The following is a 17932-nucleotide window of genomic DNA, read 5'->3' as shown; positions in this document are numbered from 1 at the left end:
TCCCTGGCCTCCTCCCACTCCTAACCTCCATCTCTAGCTTTCCAGAGACACCCAGTCTTACTCTTCCCCAGGCCCTGAAGAAGGAAGGCCCTTCTACCATCCTCTACCTCCCCCACCCCCATCACCTCCCACAAGGGCTTCCTTCCTGCACCTGCTTCTAGCGATCTTGTCTAATCAGTCCCAGAAGTGCACTTAATTCAAATCCTCCCAGATCTTCTTACTGCTCAGGATGAAGTCCAGATGCCCAGTCCCCCTTCCCCTCCCACACCTGCTGTACCCAAGTCCCCTCACTTGAAGACCTTGACCTCTGTATCCTCTTCCGGGCCACAGGGCTGGGAGCCTGGAGTGTCTTGCTAACACTGGCTGTTCTTCCAGCAGTGCACTTACAGTTTCAAGTGGAACTGGGATCCAAAGTCTGCCTCCCCCTACTAACAGTGGGCAAGCAGGGAAGTGATGGGGGCTACAATTTGCTCCTTTATCAGTGGCACCTAACAGGGACCCATTGGTGTCTGGTGGCTGAATGCATGTCTACTGAGGGCATAGCACTGGAGAGCCTTCAGAGTATCTCCATGGAGGTGGGCAGAAGGGCAGAGTTGGGGGGGGGGGGTTCACAACAACTGAAGGTTGTGAAGGGGGGCAAGAAATTCGGTGGGCGTAGGTGTGGCACACAAAAGGGCGCTCAGGTGTGTGCGTGTGCGTGTGTGTGTGTGTGTGTGTGTGTGCGCGCGCGCGCGCGCGCGCGCGCGCGTGCGCCTGTGGATCTTGAGATTAATATTGGGTGTCTTTCCTTGTTCGTTCTTTATTTGGGACAGGGTTACTGTAGCTCTGGCTGGACTGGAACTTACTACATAGACCTTGCTGGTCTCAAACTGCAATCTGCTAGCCTTAACCTCCTGAACGATGAGATCACAGCTCTATGACACCACCATGTCAGCTCTGGGATGGATCAGAGCATACGGGATGTGAGTGAGATGGGGAACTGGGTCCACTCTGGGGTCTTAGCGGAGGGAGAGCATTCCTTTCTTGCAAAGGACACAGACCCATTGGAGCAGAAGCCCCAATCTGGAATCTAATAAAACCAACTGGAGGGAGGTCTAGGAAAAGGGAAGAAGAAAGGGTGGGAGACGGACAGAGGTGGGGTGGCTGGGGAACGCAGTGTGCAGGCATCCACAGGAAAGCTGGTGGGGCATGCAGTGCAGTCACAGTTAATGTAAGGCATTTACACTTCAGAAAGAAGTAACACCAACCGGATTCTAGATGCGGATGTTGAAGATGGAGGGGGAGCGGGCGGGCGGGGGCAGTTGGGGAGGCGATTCAGCGTTTTTTAATTTAATTTTTTTTTAGGTGGATTTGTAACCAGTGCCAAAAAACCAATGGGTTTCGGTTCCCGGGCGGGGAGTGGGGTGGCGGTGGCGGTGGCGGTGGGTTGGGAGGTAAGTCATTGGTGTATGGACACACAGACCACGTCATGGGTGAACAAATGGATTTCATAGTGCATTTTGATTGGATGAGTTTTTCAGACGGCGTTGCGCCAATATACAGTTTAAACAGCAGGCATGGAAAGAGACAAGACAAGAAACACAGTCATTATCCATCGCGAATGGGCAAACCCGCCCCCGGCCACCTCTGGGCACGTTTAAAGCCCAGGGTCGCGCTAGCACCTCAGCTTCTCAAGCCCCAGGGAGCTAACTGCCCTCCTGCTCTCCCCACTCAGCTGGGCTCTAGCCTCAAGGACAGTGGCCTTACCTGAGTCCCAGACAGGAGCTACCAGCACCTGGTGCAGGGTGAGGATGGGTCATAGGTGCCCTTCCCCACTCCTTCCCTCAAAGTGATGGAATCTTAGGGCAGTTTGATTGCACATCAAGGTACACTCATGGGAACAATAACAACAGGAATAATGATAACCACTGGGAACTGACTTGTGGTAGGTTCTGTGCCAAGCACTTCAGGAGGATGACTTTTGTGTGTGTGCTACCATGGCTAGGTGCAGAGTCTCCCACAAACAAAACCAGAGCTCTTCCACTGAGCTACACCCCCAGATCCTTACCAGTGGGTAGGGTAGGGTTTAAGGTGTGAGCTTCACCACACAGCCATGTCCCTAAGCCCTCATTGTAGGGTAGTAGGCAGGGCTCTGCCACTGAATTGCCCTCCCAGCCCATTCCCTTTAATTTTGTTTTGTTTTTTTGAGACAGGGTTTCTCTGTATAGACCTGGCTGTCCTGGAACTCACTCTGTAGACCAGGCTGGCCTTGAACTCAGAAATCTGCCTGCCTCTGTCTCCCGAGTGCTGGGATTAAAGGTGTGGGCCACCACCGCCCGGCTAGCTCCCTTTAATTTTTTTAAGATTACATTTTATTTATATATTTAGTGTGCCTGTGTGGGTCCCAGGGACTCAGGTAATGTGGTCATTTGGATGAGAATGGCCCCTATAGGCTCATATATTTGACTACTTGGTCTCCAATGGGTAGAACTGCTTGGGAAGGATTGGGAGGAGTGGCCTCGTTGGAGGTGTGTCACTGGGAGAGCTTTGAGGTTTCAAAAATCCATGTCATTCCCAGGTAGCTCCTCCCTCCCTTCCTCCTTCTGCTCTCTCCTCTCCTTCCTGCCGCGGTGGTCACAGACTCTATTCCCTTCTGGAACCATAAGCCCTCAGTTAGATGCTTTCTTTGGTAAATAGTCCTGGTCATGGTATCTTTTCATAATAATAGACAGGCAGTCAGGCTTGGGAGCCAGCGCCCTAGCCCACAGAGGCATCTTGATGGTCCCTAACTGTTACTCTCTACTCTTGTCTAAAGCGAGAGACCTCTGGGTCAGGTACTCTTTGTGCTGGCTGTTTTGTCTGGCTCTTTTGCTCTGTTTCTACACCCATCACTCCCCTGTATATAGCAGGTGCTCAGTGTGTGCCCAGTCAGTCTGGATGAATGTGAGTTCGGTATGGATTTGATGAGGTCGGTGGCAGGCATTATCCCTGCTGCAAAAGGGATCTGACCAGAACAACTAGGTGGCTGAGAGGGTGCTTGGCTTCTGTAATGGTCTAGATGTCTCTGAATTGGCCTCCAGGTGCCACTGTCTTACCCACTATAAGCGATGGGATCTAGATCTACATGTCTTACTGGCAACTGGGAGTTTTATACAACTTTACCTGCCCTGCTGGGAAGCAGGCAGCTCCCCCCAAACTGAACCCAAACAGACATTGTCTTAAGGCTGTTGACCCTCCTGTCTGAAGGCCCCAGCAGTGCCAGCCTTGCAGGAGGAGTGGGAAAATGGTCAAGTCCGTTCTGGGGTTCCTGAGATTGCATAAGTCACTCAGGCCTTGTGAGTGCTTGGCTCCTGGTGCTGGGTGTCAGTTTCCCCGCTATGTGGAGTGAGTCCCATGCAGGACTTACTTTCTTCTCTCATTTCTTTCCATCAGTCAGGGGCTCTGGTGGGAGAAGATGGGTAGACAGGGCCTCTCCCCAGGGCTCTCTGCTGGCTGCCACTCTGACCTCTGTCCAGCCCTTCCCCCCAGACATCCTTGAGCCCTCGGCCTCTTGGACAATTCAGTGTAGCCCTGAGACAATTCTCCTGTGCACTGATCAAGATCCTCAGTGGGAGACAGCTCATGTGAGGTGCTTGGCACACATTCTTTGTGGGGTTTTATTTTTTATTTTTATTTTTTTGGTTGTTGTTTTTGTTTTTTTGTCTTTGTTTTGTTTTGGGAGTAGGTGACCAACCCAGGGCCTCACACAAGCCAAGCCAGGACTCTGCCATTAGGCCACATCCCCAGTCCAGTTATTATTATTTCCATTGTCATTGGGGGGAATGGGGACATCCACACCACCACTGACCCTGGACATTGATGATTAGCTTTTTGCCTTCTGGTCCCCTGGGAGGATCTCCTATGGTTTTCTTAGTCTCTTGAGGGTTCCCAAGTCAGGGCTCACTGGCTCATGGCCAAGGACAAGGTTTGGGAGGGGACTCTAGGGCCCTAGATTTACCTGAAAAGGGATAATTGAAATCTCAGGTACCACCCACCCCTTCCCCTATTTGCATTGCCTGGGGCTGGTGGAGGGCTGCTCATTCCAGAGACTATCCTAAGGTCTTGAAAGTGCTATCCCCATCATGGCCAGCAGGGGGCAGTGGATCACAACCTGTGGGCCAGTTGGATCACAAATTCAGCTCTATTTGTCTTTAAAGGTATGAGTTCTCAATATAGTGAACGGATAACACTCTTTATTCATAATTCACCAGCCACCAGGCAGGGAGGCACACTGCTCAGCTTTGGCCCTATGTCCTGGCTTTGGGCATACCTCTCTCCCCTCATTGAAACCTTAAGAACTGTTTTTGCACCCCCAAATCACACCCAGAAAAACCTCACCCTCACTTTTGTCCCAGGCTGTGTCTTTGACGTCCTCCCTCTAAGCTACTAGCTGGCCACTGTGGCTGCCAGCAACTGCTGCCTCCCACTAGTCCAGCCCTGAGTCACCCAGAGAGAAGCTGGCAAGAGACTTACCCCAAACTCGGTGACGAGGATATCTGTGATGCTGCCCAGAACAGTCACAAAGTCGAAGATGTTCCAGGCATCGCGGAAATAATTCTAGAATAGGGACCCACAAGACAAAGATGCCAACAGAGGGCACTATGCCCTCACCCCGAAAGGCCAGAAAGGGGCATATTAGAACATGACAAGTGTGTGAATCAGGGTTTCCTCTCAAACCCCGATCTTTGATCGCTTGCTCCAGAGGAGACTCGGGGACCTGCCCCTGCTCTGCTGGGCCCATCTTTTGAGCATTCCTCAAAGTTCCTCAAGCCACTAAATTCCTCACAAAAGAAGCTAGGGGTGATGACTGAGAGGCATTGTAATGTTTGTTTGCAATGATTTGTCTGTCTGTCTGTCTATGTGAGGGTGTCAGATCCCCTGGAGCTGGAGTTACAAACAGTTGTGAACTGCTAGGTGGGTGCTGGGAATTGAACCTGGGCCCTCTGGAAGAACAGCCAGTGCTCTTAGTGGCTGAACTCTCTCTCCAGCTCAAGACATTGTAATGTGAACAGGCCAGCAGCCAAGGTACAGGTAGTGTCAGTATTTGAAACCAGGCTCAGGGGAGCCCAGAGTCTGTGTGCAAGGCCCCACTATATTTAAGGCCACTGTCTAAGTGGGCAGCCTCTGAGTTCAGATCTCATGGCTACTATCAGAGCTGTGTGGCTGTGGGTAAAGGACTTAACCTCTCTGTGCTTCTCTCCTGATATTGATGAGAAGGGCAAGAAAGGACATTGCACCAGGGGCTTCAAGGCTGATGAAGGGGCTGTGAGCAAAGCTATTGCTGCTGGCCAATGGGAGGCCCTACACACACACACACACACACACACACACACACACACACACAAACACACACAGGCTCTCTCTCACTTTGTCTCTGCTTCTGTGTCTATCTGTTTGTCTCTCTGTTTTGCACATGTCCACATGGGGTCAACTTCAGGCATCATTCCCCAGGAGACATCCATCTTGTTTTTTGAGACAGGGTCGCCCTCTCATCTGGCCCTTACTGATTCAGTTAGGCCTCTTGACTCTACCTCCCTGATGGAATTATAGATGCAGACCACCATTCTTGGACTTCATGTGATTTTTAAAAGTTGAATCATGTGTGTATGTGTGTGTCTGATCCTCTGCAGCTGGAGTTACAGCAGCTGTGAGGGGCTTGATGTGGGTACTGGGGATCAGATCAAGCTCAGGTCTCCATTTGTGTATAGCAACTACTTTTTAAACTGAGCCATCACCCGGGCCCTGACCTGATAGCAGCTGGCTATTCCAAGTGGTGGCTGGGTCCCCAAGAAACTAGGAGGCAAAACACCTCCCTGGGGATTGAGACAAAAGCCTCTGTTGATAGAAGCCACAGGCTCAGGGGATGCTCGTTACAGACTCTCTCCTGACTGACATATCTCAGCTCTGCACTGGCTCAAGAGAGTATTATTAGGTTGCACTCTTATCCCCTTTTCTTTGTCAACAGTCATAGCCTCAGGTCCCCAGAGGGCCTCTCCACAAAGTGTCTTCTGCCTCACAGGGAAGGCCCCAGAGCTGGGAGTTCCTGGGTCATCAGAGAATGACTATGTGAAGTACACACAGCTGGTGCACCCCTGCCTGGAGGGAGTTCAGGCACTTCCGGTATTTAGACCTACCCTTCCCATCCTACCTCACCACAGGCTCTCTCTACTTTCCTTGGGTTTAGGGACTAGCAGCAGTTCTTGATTGACAGATGCTGCGTGCTCAGTACTCCACTTCCCTCCCCTGGGATGGCTGCTCTCTGCTGCCACCCGGAGGCCTTAGAAAGCAGCCGCTGGTGCTCCAGAGCTAAAAGCTTTGCTAAGGCATTCTCACTGGCAGCAGTGGTGTCCCTTCCTTGATGAGCCTCCCCTCCTGTCCCTTTGGGAGTCACCTTCCAGGTCGATTCTTTGCATTCAGCCCTCATCTCACTATGTAGCTTTGGCTGCTTGGCTTGTCTGGAGCTTAATATGTAGACCAGGCTGGTCTCGAACTCACAGAGATCCACCTCCTCTGCATTCAGAGTGCTGGGATTAAAGGTGAGCACCACCACGCCATCACACCGCTCTGCATAATAGTTTTTTTTTCTTTTTCTTATTTTTCATAATAGTTCTTTTTTCTATGAGACAGGGTCTCATAGAGCCCAGGCTGGCCTTGAACTCCTGATTCTACTGCCTCAGCCTCTCAAGACTGGAATTTCCAGTGTACATCTCAAAGCTTGGCCAACCATCAGCATTCTGAAACAGCCATCAACACAAGCTAAATTTCAAGGTACCTGTGAGCCTTCTAAAATCATATAAAAATAGGTCATTTTTCTTCTCTCTCTTCCTCCTTCCCTCCCTTCTTCCTTACCGATCCTTCCTTTCTTCCCTCTTTCCCTTCTTCCTTCCTTTCTTCCTGAGGCTTTGTTTTGCTATCTATCTAGCCATGGCAGGCCTAAAGCTCACTATGAACCAAGTTGGTCTTGAACTTGTAATCCTCCTGCTTCAGCGTTCAGGGTGTTGAGGGGTGCATGCTACCAGGCCTGGTTTGAAAACACCTAGTATTTCTGTGTCAAATGGATGGGATCAGAAATATGGCATGAGTTTGGTAGAGGCTGTGCCAGAGACCTACAGGATGGAGACTAGGTAGCATGTGTAATTGGGAGGAGCTAGGTTCTCATGGGAGGGAGGCAGGCCGCTGGGGCAAGCCAGCTCTTTTCCCTTGTTCTTGGCTTCCCAGGTTCCATGAAGTAGGTGTCCTGCTTTGTTACATGTTCCCCCATGGCCAGTGGCCTCCCTACAGGCCCAAAGGCTGACATGGTCTGGGGCTGAAACCTCTGAAACTTTGAACTGAAGGTAAACCTTCCCAGCTTAATAAGTTGGATAATTAGTCAGGCCTTTTGTCACAGCAATGGGAACCTGAGTAACTCATCAAGATGAAGGGACGTGCTTCTAGTCAGTTCAGTCAGTAGCTGGTGGGAAATATGGGTGTGACACTTCCCTTCCAACTTCATAGCTCCTCAACCTACCCACTGGTTCCCTTCCGTATCTGGGTGCCTCAGATTAAGACCACATCACCAGTGTAGACAGATTTAAGCTAGTAGAGCATGATACACTTTTCAAAGAAAAAGAAATGGATTTGGATAAAAGAGACAATTTCAGAATACATGTCATAGGCGTGCCTGACAGTATAAGCCTGTCTGTCGTCCAAGCTCTTGGGAGGCTGGCCCACAGAGACTGCAAATTCAAAGCCAGCACTAAGCAGAGTAAAGTCAAGGCGAGTCCAGCCTTCCTTCTTTGTTCTTCCATGTGTGTATATGTGTGCATGTTCCTGAGGATAGGTATGTATATATTCTTGTGTGTGTGTGTGTGTGTGTGCAGGCCAGAGGACAAATTCAAGAGTCATGTTCAGGAATGCTGTGTCACCTTTGAGATGAGGCCCCTCCCACCAGTATGGAGTGTACCAGTTACTCTCCTTGTCAGGCCAGGGAGCCACAGGGTCTTCCTTCCCTCGCTTCCCCAGTGCTAGGACCATAGTGCATGCCGAGATCCCCAGATTTTTATAAAGGTTCTGAGGACTGAATCCTTGTGCTGGAGAGGTAAGTACTTTGCTGACTGAGCTGTCGCTCAGCTTTCTGCCTGGGTAACTTAGTGAAGCCCTGTCTCAAAATGAAAAGCAGGGGACAGAGATGGCTCAGCAGTTAGCAATGGCTGCTTTTTTAGGACCCGGGTTCAATTCTCAGTTCCTGAATGGAAGCTCAGGACTGTTTATAATTCTACGCTTGGGATTTGATGACCTCTTCTGGCCTCCAAGGGCACCAAGCACACATGTGGAACACAGACGTACATGTAGGCACAACACCCATACAGATGAATAAAATTAACTAAAAACCAGGATGAAAAGGAAGAATACGGGGTTTGAGTGCAGTGGCAGAGGTGCCGCAATGCCGGACTAATGGACCCTGGGGATTCCACTAGGGTGTCCTGACACTGTGTCCTGAGATCTGCTGGGCTGTGGTTACAACTGTTTTCTTTCTTTCCTTCCTTCTTCCTACCTCCCTTCCTTCCTTTCTGTATTTACTCCTGACAAGTATTACTCTGCTCTTGAACTCTAGCGTCTCCTGCCTCAGCCTCCCAGACGGTGCAGAGACAGGCCTGGCCATTGTCAATCCTAGGGGCGTGTTCTCTGTGGTCATGGTTTTCTGATGTCAGTACCCATGACCAGGTCGTCTGGAGGGCAGCTGAATCCACACACCATTCACCCACGGTAACTCTGGATCGGGCCTCCCTGGTATTCCTAGGTCAGCACGAGGCTGTGCAGGCTGGGTATAGACTTTTGCTGGGGACCAGGTCTTGGAGCCCAGAGCACACACCTCCCGCACCCTGAGCCCTGTGTGCTCCCACCACCCACTACCCTCAGGCCCCACGTACCAGAATCCCAAAAGCCATGACTTTGAGCACACATTCAAGAGAGAAGAGGGAGGTGAAGACAATGTTGAACACTCGAAGGGCGTTTTCATAGGCCAACGAGGCTCCGTAGAACTAGAGGGATGAGGACAGGCAGAGAAGTCAGTGGCCTGGCTGATAGCTCAGAGCCCAGAGAGGGCGACAGCACAGCAGAGGCCTGGCCCATGAGACAGGGTCTCCTGCTAGCACTGGTTGGCCTCAGAATGACAGCAATCCTCCCAGCTCAGCCTTCCCAAGTGATGCAATTGCACAATACACCATGAGCCACAACTCCAGCCTTTACTCGCAGCAATCTTTATCCCCGGATATGCTGAACAGTTAAGCAATTTACCATAAAGCATCTTAACACTAATGCAGCCAAGCTTTCTTGTCAATTAAGTTTATGTATGTATATTTACTTCTGCGTATGTGTGTGTCTACGAACGTATATGTTTATGTGTGTGTACTATGGGTGTATCTGTATCATGTGTGTGAATGCCCGTGGAGGCCAGAAAACTTACAGGTCCTCTAGAGTAGAGATACAGGCAGTCACAAGCTCCCCTACATAGTGCTGGGAACTAAACTCAGGCCCTTGGAAGACAGGTCTCTTAACCATTGAGCCATCTCCTGTACCCTCCTCATTTTTATTTATTGTAATGGAGTTTAGGGCCTAATGTATGCCAAATAAGTGCTCTACTACCGAGCCACATCCTTCTTCTGGCTTTCTTTTTAAAATTTTAAATGCATATTATTTAGCTATTATGTGTATATGAACACATGCATATACGTGGAGGTCAGAGGACAACTTGCAGGAGCTGGAATTGAACTCAGGTCACTAGGCTTGTGCAAGTACCTTTATTACTGAGCCATCTTGCCAGCTTTTATATGTTTTTATTTTTGAGACAGGGTTTTACTACGTTGTCCATCTGATTGTGTGTTTGTGACCCTCCAAGTAGCTGGGATCACAGCTGTGTGCTCCCATGCTGGCTGAGCCTTCCGATTGGCCCCATTACTGTTTTTTTTGTAATCTCTAGGGTTCTGCTAGTCAAATAACACACGGGCATTTTAAAAAGAGAGAGGAAGGCCTGGGAGTGGTATAGTGAGGACCGAGAATCCCTCAGTGAGGGCTGGGGTGTGTGTGTGTCCCTGCCTAGGACTCCCCAGTGCGGGGCTAGGACCCTTGAAGCTTTAGAAGTGCCCCTCTCTGACCTGCTCCCATGCTCCACCCAGCACACCTTCAAGGAGGGTGTCTGCTCTCCATGAGGCCCCCGCTGAGCTCTAAAAAGCTAGGCATCTGACTCCCGAAGAGTGCAGACTCATGTGACCATGGGATATGTAACCACGTGAGATGGAGGCATGTGGGATGATACCAGAGAACTGCAGAGCCCAGCCCCAGGTTTAGTTTAAGGTTTCTGGGAGGAAGCATCCCGCATGTGTAGCTGAGAGGAAGGAAGGAGCTGGCCAGGCAGAGGGTGGAGCAGTGAAGGCTCAGAGGCAGAGCGTGGTCTGGCTGGGATGCTGTGAATGGGTCTCCCATTAAGAGGGTGGCGGGGGCTCACCTTCATCATTAGCACGATGGTGTTGAGAGCGATCATGGCCATGATGGTGTACTCAAAAGGTGGGGACACCACGAACTGCCACATTCGATACTGGAAGCTCTGCTTGTTCTGGGGCATGTGCCTGGTCAGCGGCTTGGCACTGATGGCAAAGTCGATGCAGGCCCTCTGTGGGAGATGCCAGCGCATAAGAGGGGCCCACAGCAGGGAGGCCAGCTGTTCACAGCCTCCTGGTGCAGCTGCCTAGATCCCTTGTTGTGCTGGGTTCAGTTGGGATCCTTGCAGTCCCTGAGGGCCCCTCATAAAACCTGACAGTTCTATTGTCTATTCCAACTCGGGAAGTCCCACCCCGCTGCCCTGCTCCTCGCCTGGAATCTCCCTGGAAAGCAATTATCTACAGTACCAGCTTGCAGATGCGGAAAACCAGTTCAGAGAGGCTGGGCTTGAGGCACAGCTGCGAAAAGCACAGACTGTGCAATGCAGCCGTGCTTTTCTTGTCACACACCTCCTTCTTATGTTCTCTCTCCATTCCCCCCGATAAACCCATATCACCCCCACTCCCCAGGACTTTATGTAGCCCAGCCTGGTTCCAAGCTGCCTATGTAATCATGATGAAATCCTACAGTGCTTGGGACAGGAGCCCAGGGCTCTCAGGACTCTAGGCAAGGAGTCTACTGCTGAGTGACATTCCTAGCAGCTGTCTCTCCTTTTGAGACAGGCTCTCACTCTGTAGCCCACGCTGGCTTCGAAACAGTGTTCCTCTTGCTCCACCTTCTGAGTACTTGGCTGACTGGTCTGCCACTGTGACCAGATAAACTAGTCTTTCTTTCTGAGTTCCTTGCTTCTCCTAGTCTGTGAGGGAGGCTCTGGGATGCAGGAGCTGCTGACGTCTGTCAGTCCGGGTGCTGTGGAGGCAGAAGAACCGAGCTACAGACCTACAAAGGCTGCGGGGCCTGAAGTCGTAAGGGACTGGCTTACAAAGAGCCATGAGGGGTTTGGTCATAACCAGTTGAGGTCTCCATGGATATCAGGACTGGAGAACAATCCAGAAGGAAAAGGTGTTACTGAGGGAATCGGGCATGTGACACGCACTGGTTGATCCTTTGTTCAGTGGGCCACATAGGGTTGTTCAAGGGAGAGTTAAGAAAAAGGTGATCCACCGACCCTTGGGCCATCATGGGGCTTCAAGGTTTTACTAAGGCTTTGGTATATATCAATGACTCACACTAGCATGTAAATCAGGTTTGCAAAGTGCAAACAGTTGAGATGAGGGAAAGGCAAGGCAGGCAAAAGGTCTAGCTGGGTCACCTGAAGGCAAAAGGCCTGGCTGGGTCTCCTGAAGGCAAATTTGGGAAGTACTGAGGTAAGTTCTGAAGGAAAACTAAGGAGGCCAACTTCAGTGCTTGGGAGACCTTGTAGAAGTTTATACCCCAAGCAACAGTTCACTGAAGGCAGGGGGAAGGAGTGACAGGCAGCTTGGGTGAAGAAGACTAATCATGTCCTCAGGGTAGGCAGCTGTCCCCTCAGAGAAAGCTGTGTAAACGTCTCTCATACCCTGCACTTGAGGATAGATATTGCTCATTCATCTTGGGGCCCCTTTAGTAGTCAGTGTGGCTGAAGGAGAGGTGATAGCCTTGGCTCTCCATATTGGAGCCAGGAAGCTGGTCTGGCAGCAAGAGCAGCAGGTGAGAGGGTTGGGCCAAGTCAACCAGGGAGAGCCTGCCTCACTGAACCCATGGCAGGTAGGGAGGACCCGCGATGAGGAGAAGGCGCAGTTCACAGAGAATGACGTAGATTACAAGGCAGAGTCGAGCAGCCTTTCCTTGCCATGTTTTACCTAACGTTGCTCTTCCCACAGAACTAGTTACTAGGGATAGGACCTCCGTATGCTGTGGTGGCCCTCACTAATGTCTCCTTTAGTGGGCACTTGGAGCAGAAGGCAGAGGAGGGTTGGAGGCCTGGCCACTTGAATAGCCAAGTCTCATTCTATAATGCTAATCTTTGAGTGTCCCACACATCTGTGACAGCATCTGGAAGAGCAGGGAGAAAAACCCAGTAGGTAAAGGGTTTGAACAGAAGCCTCCTGCTCGGGTGGGAAAAGCATTCCCGGGGGCCATAAATCTGTATAAAGCTCAGCACCAGGGCTGGGCTTCCTTCCAGTGAGTTGCTGGCCAGGAGTTTGCCAAGGCCCCACAAACCATAAAGACCATTGTTTCTGCTCTTGGTTACATGCTAGAAATAGTAAGGCCCCACTGCTGAAGACACTGTATGCTCTGGTCTTGGGGACACAAAGAGAGGAGTGACTGGAAGCTCCTTCACTATTGCTGGCTACTTTTTGTAGTACTGGAAAGAGTGATACAGGCTGCTGAAGGAGGCTCATCACTAATGGTCCTGCTCAGCTCTGGACCCCAGGCGCTATAGTGTATCAGGCAAGATGTGCTCCAGGGCTACAATAATGACACAACTGTTATTGGTGCAACCAACTGCTCTCTGGTTGGACTTGAGGCCTGCTTTGCAGAAAAGAACCAACCCCCTCTGGTACTGCAAGTCAGGACAAAACTATATAGCTGGTTACAAGCCTCAGTACAACTGTTGTTTGTTTGGGTTGTGAAGGGGCTCCTTCTCCTCCTCCCTTGCTGCTGCTGCTCCTCCTCCTCCTCCTCCTGCTGCTCCTGCTCCTCCTCTTCTTCCTCCTCCTCCTTCTCTTCTTTTGTTTTTTTGAGACAGGGTTTCTCTGTATAATCCTGGCTGTTCTGGAACTTGCTCTGTAGACCTGGTTGGCCTTGAACTCACAGAGATCTGGTTGGCTCTGCCTCCTGAGTAATGGATTTAAAGGAATGCACCACCACTGCCAGGCTGACACTTTTTTTTTGTTCTGAGTGGTGGTGGTTATTGCAGAGATACAAACTTGGTCAAATTTCAGTGAATAAGTGGCTGTTTGTGGCAAAGTGTTTCAATATTCAGCTATAAATGGAGGGAAGTAGGAATTTATATCACCAGATCCAAGGCTCAGACAACACTAGTGAAGAGGAGGCAGAAAAAAAGTAAGAGCCAGAGGAAGGTGTGTACTTACGTGTCGCTCTTTTCTATAGAAACTCCCTCCCTTCTCAAGCAAAGAGGAAGGCTCACAAGGCTCAGGAAACTCATATGACTAAGGAAACTCAGGAAACACACATGACTCAGGAAGTTGAGGAAACTGACAAGACTCAGGGAGCTCAGGAAACTCACATGACTAAGGAAGCTCACAAAATTCTATTCAGTGGGCCTCTCCACAGTGTTATATATGTAATAAAGAATTGCTCAAGAAGAGACTTTTCCATGGAGCTGCCTGCAAATTGTGTAGGGATTTCCAAGAATGGATATAGCTATCATAAGTTGTCACCCATATTTCTGTAAATGATGGCAATAAACTCACTGGTTTATACAGCTAGACCTGGGTGGAACTGTCTCTTGTTTTGTCTTTGGTGCACTGGGTAAACAGACATCTGTTTATACGTCCTTAGAGAAAATCATACAGTCCCTCTGGGAGGAACTAAGGGCTAAATCACTGGCATACTATCCTTTGCTCTGAAGTATCTTGGAAGATGGTTATGTGTTAGCTAGGCCAAGAAGAATAAAGAAAGCATAGACAGGACCACTGAACTGGACATCTGGCATGAACAAGAAATCAGTCCCTTTGTGGATACAGGAGCTGCTTGTTATGCAGCACAACATGATTCAGACTGACTGACACATCCTCCTGATATCTGATGTGTGCATTTATTTTTTCTCCTTGGAAATCCAAAGGAGAGCTATCTTGCAGATTGTACCCTGCTCGGGAACATTCGCTGTTGTTCTCTTCTCATTTTTTTCCCACAAGTTGGTTTTGTTAGACCTCAAACCCGAGACAAACGGCTATCTGAGGTGTCTATTAACATACCAAAGTAGACCTGACCTCGAGGTTCTCCCAGCACCCCTCAGTCCCTACCTATTACAGGGTATGGCTGGCTCACCACCAACTTTGGCTCACCCTAAACTTCTTCAGCCCGAGGGTTGGGCTGCCCTCCCCCCAGCTGCCTTTCCCTATATAACCCAGCCATTTTGGCTACCCTGTCTTTTGGTCTACCTTTACCATCTTGACCAGTTTCTTGGCCCAGGCTTGGCAGCTCTTCTCCTTTCCCTCCTCCCTTGTCTCCTAACTTGGCTTGGGGTCATGTTTACTCTAAACTCTCCCAGATGTCCCCTCGCTGGCCTGTGCTCTGCCTCTTATCTACAGTAAACCTTCTCTTTCTTCATACCTAGCAACAGTCATGTATCTCCGTTTTTATTCTTTCTTAATTCAAGATTCTTGTTGTGTGCCCACTCGAGTGCGTGCATGCTTGAATACATGCTGCGTGTCTGTGTTTGTGTGTGTGTGCACACTGTGTACCAGTTTTTAAACAGGCAACATAACTAGACAGCAGTACCTCATTTTTCTCCAGGCTGTACTCTTCCATCATCTTGTCTCCCTGCTCCTGGAAGGTGATGATGATCAAGGCCACGAAGATATTGACAAAGAAGAAGGGAAACACTACAAAGTAGACCACGTAGAAGATGGACATCTCCATGCGGTACCCGGGGCTGGGCCCCTGGTTCTCAAAAGTGGCATCCACTGAGTGCTTGAGGACCCTGTGAAGTGTGGGAAGGAGAAGGGAACGATAGGGGAGATGGGGAGGGTGGAGGCACAGGAGCCAGGGAACAAGAACGGAGAAGAAATAAACCCAGTCAGTGACTCTGACAAGCATGGGGATGACTGTGTGCCGGAGAATGCTGAACTTTTCACATTTTTTCCCAGCAACCCTTGGGGAGGCTCTACTTTGCAGACAAGGAAACTGACATTCAGCAGTTTGGAGAGACTCAGAAAGAAGTGTTCATGTTGCTATCTAAAGCTAGGTTTGTGGTGACAGATGAGGTAGGGCTTCTTGGAGGCAGGCATTAGCCTGTGTGGGGTATTTAAGCAGAAGTGGCAGTGGGTGTGAAGGGGGCTCAGAAGCAACATGCGTGAAAGTGTGGTCAAACGGCCCTGTACAGACTCAGGATGTGCACTGCTCAAACACTCTCTTGGTGCGGCTCAGTGTCTTGAATATGCATGGCCCTGGGTTCCATTCCCACTGCTACAAAATAAAGTTTTGTGCCTGGTGAATGCAGTGTTTATGACTGTCTTTTACTCTGTAAATAGCCTATAATCAAAGAAAACGTTTGGTGTCCAAGCAGTGCCTGGGTATAGCAGATGTGATAAACGTGTTTGTTCACCATGATGAGCATGCACCTTGTTTGGACAAATCATTTGTGTGGCTATGAGTTTCTTTTTATTTTCAATTATGGCACATCTGAGAGCAGGTTCCCGTAGAGGCCAGTAAAGGATGTTGAATCCCCTGAAGCTGGAGTTATAGGTGGCTGTGAGTCACTCAATTTGGGTGCTGGGAACTGTTCACATCTTCTATTAGACCCATAAGTAAGTGAGCCCCAATACCATTTACATTTGTTTATTTCTATGTGCATGCCTGCCGTGTGTGTGTGTGTGTGTGTGTGTGTGTGTGTGTGTGTGTAGGTCAGAGGACAACTTTTGAGAGTTGGGTCTTTCTGTGTGTGCCCTTTTGCCTGCTGAGCTATCTCACTGACTCTGCCTTAATTTTGAAAACAGGGGTCTCTCTCTCACTGAACCTGAAGCTTGCTGATTTAGCTGGATGGCCCTGGAGCTCCTGGAATCAACCTGTTTCTGCACTGTAGTGTTGGGGTTAGAGGGGTGTGCCTCAGGTCTGGCAGCTACGTGGGTGCTGGAATTCAAACTCACGTATGTTATCAACTGACCCATCCCTCCAGCCCTGAGATTACTTTTTAATTTTACTTATTTATTTTTTTTTAAAAGATTTATTTTATGTATGTGAGTGCACTGTAGCTTTCTTCAGACACACCAGAAGAGGGCATCAAATCCCATTACAGATGGTTGTGAACCACCATGTGGTTGCCAGGAATTGAATTCAGGACCTCTGGAAGAACAGTCAATGCTCTTAACCTCTGAACCATCTCTCCAGCCCTTAAATTGTATTTTTTAAAAAAATATTTTTATTTTAAATTATGTGTATGTGTGAGTATATACACACACGTGCAGTGCCCTCAGAGTTCAGAGGCATTGGATCCCTAGAGGTATGGACAGGTGGTTGCAAAGCCTGACCTGAGTGTTGGGAAGCCAGCTGGTGTCTTCTGGGTAAGTATAGTCCTGTTCAGAGCCACCCCTCAGCCCCGTGTTATTGTAGCCCTGGATGACCTGGAGCTTGCTGTGGCCTCTGCCTCTGGGGATTCTGGGGTTAAAGGCATGGTCATCATGTCCAGAAAGGCTGCTGCTTGCTTTTAAGTCTGTGTTCACATCTGTACTGCTGAGGGAGGGACCTGGGCTTCTCAACAGCTAGGCTGGAGTTCAGCTCAACAGTGACACCTATGCCCCACTGGGCCGCCCCTAAACCGTGAGACCACATCATGGTAACAACCTTGGACACAAGGCCAGGCTTTGACACCCCTGTTCTTGCTCATTCCCACTGTTCCCCTGCTCCTGGGGTTCCCCTGCCCTCGCTACTCACTGTGGCCAGCCCTCTCCCGTGGACACCGTGAAGAGCGTGAGCAGAGCCCAGAGCACATTGTCATAGTGGAACTCATACTTCTTCCATTCGCGGTCCCGGGCTTTTACTTCGTTCTTCTCATACAGGAGGTACTTGCCTCTGTCACAGAGACCTGGTTAGTCAGCAGCGTGCCACCACCTCCCTAAGGCCATGTGTGCTGCCCGAAGGCGGGCACACAGCGCTGTCCCTGTGGGAGCCGAGACCCTGGCTTGAGTGTGGGTGTGGGGGACACAGACAGGATGGAGAGGCAAACACGGGGACACCCTATTTCAGGGTCCTTCACCTCCTTTCAGAACAGGAAGTATAGTGAGTTCAAATACCACCCAAGACTCTAAGATCCTTTTGGTATAGCAGGGTCTCCTGAAGTAGCCCTGGCTGATGGAGAAACTCTAGCTCTTCTTTCCTCAGTGTCCCAAGCAGTGGGTGACAGGCCTGTGCCACTGTGCCTGGGAAGTGTCTGAACAGGGCTACTCAGATACAACTCAGGGAGGGACTATGGATCTGTGGTAAGAACCCCCTTGACAAAGTTGCTGGGAGATTAGAACAGCTTAACCAGGTCTGAAGGGGCATACCCAGATTCTCAAACTTCCTCATTTGCTCTTCTTTTTCTGAGACAGGGTTTCTCTGTGAGGCAGGCTGGGCTGGAGCTCTCTGTCTTGCCATCTCAGCCTCCTGTGCCTCACATCACCCAGTCTTAGACTTTGTCCTTGTTACTACTTTCCATGCCAGGGAGGGGAGTGGGCCCATGCCTTGCCACCATGTACACTGAGCATGCCCGCTCGCTAGCACAGCTTTTTTT

At 50.0% G+C, this 17932-nt stretch overlaps 1 protein-coding gene across 1 annotated transcript in view; it reads right to left on the bottom strand.

The window, feature by feature from the left end:
- Positions 1-17932, bottom strand: part of LOC116067850 (voltage-dependent P/Q-type calcium channel subunit alpha-1A) — a 97874-nt gene that overhangs the window by 31909 nt on the left and 48033 nt on the right. The window contains exons 20-25 of the mRNA XM_031336867.1: positions 17095-17232; positions 14944-15145; positions 10502-10666; positions 8928-9038; positions 4492-4575; positions 1248-1253 (exon numbers count right to left, since the gene is read on the bottom strand). Of these exons, the coding sequence (XP_031192727.1) occupies positions 1248-1253; positions 4492-4575; positions 8928-9038; positions 10502-10666; positions 14944-15145; positions 17095-17232 (706 nt within the window). The remainder of the gene's footprint in view (positions 1-1247; positions 1254-4491; positions 4576-8927; positions 9039-10501; positions 10667-14943; positions 15146-17094; positions 17233-17932) is intronic.

The sequence above is a fragment of the Mastomys coucha genome, unplaced genomic scaffold, assembly GCF_008632895.1.
Source record: "Mastomys coucha isolate ucsf_1 unplaced genomic scaffold, UCSF_Mcou_1 pScaffold22, whole genome shotgun sequence".
NCBI classification, from domain to species: domain Eukaryota; kingdom Metazoa; phylum Chordata; class Mammalia; order Rodentia; family Muridae; genus Mastomys; species Mastomys coucha.
This window is presented reverse-complemented; position numbering and strand designations above follow the sequence as displayed.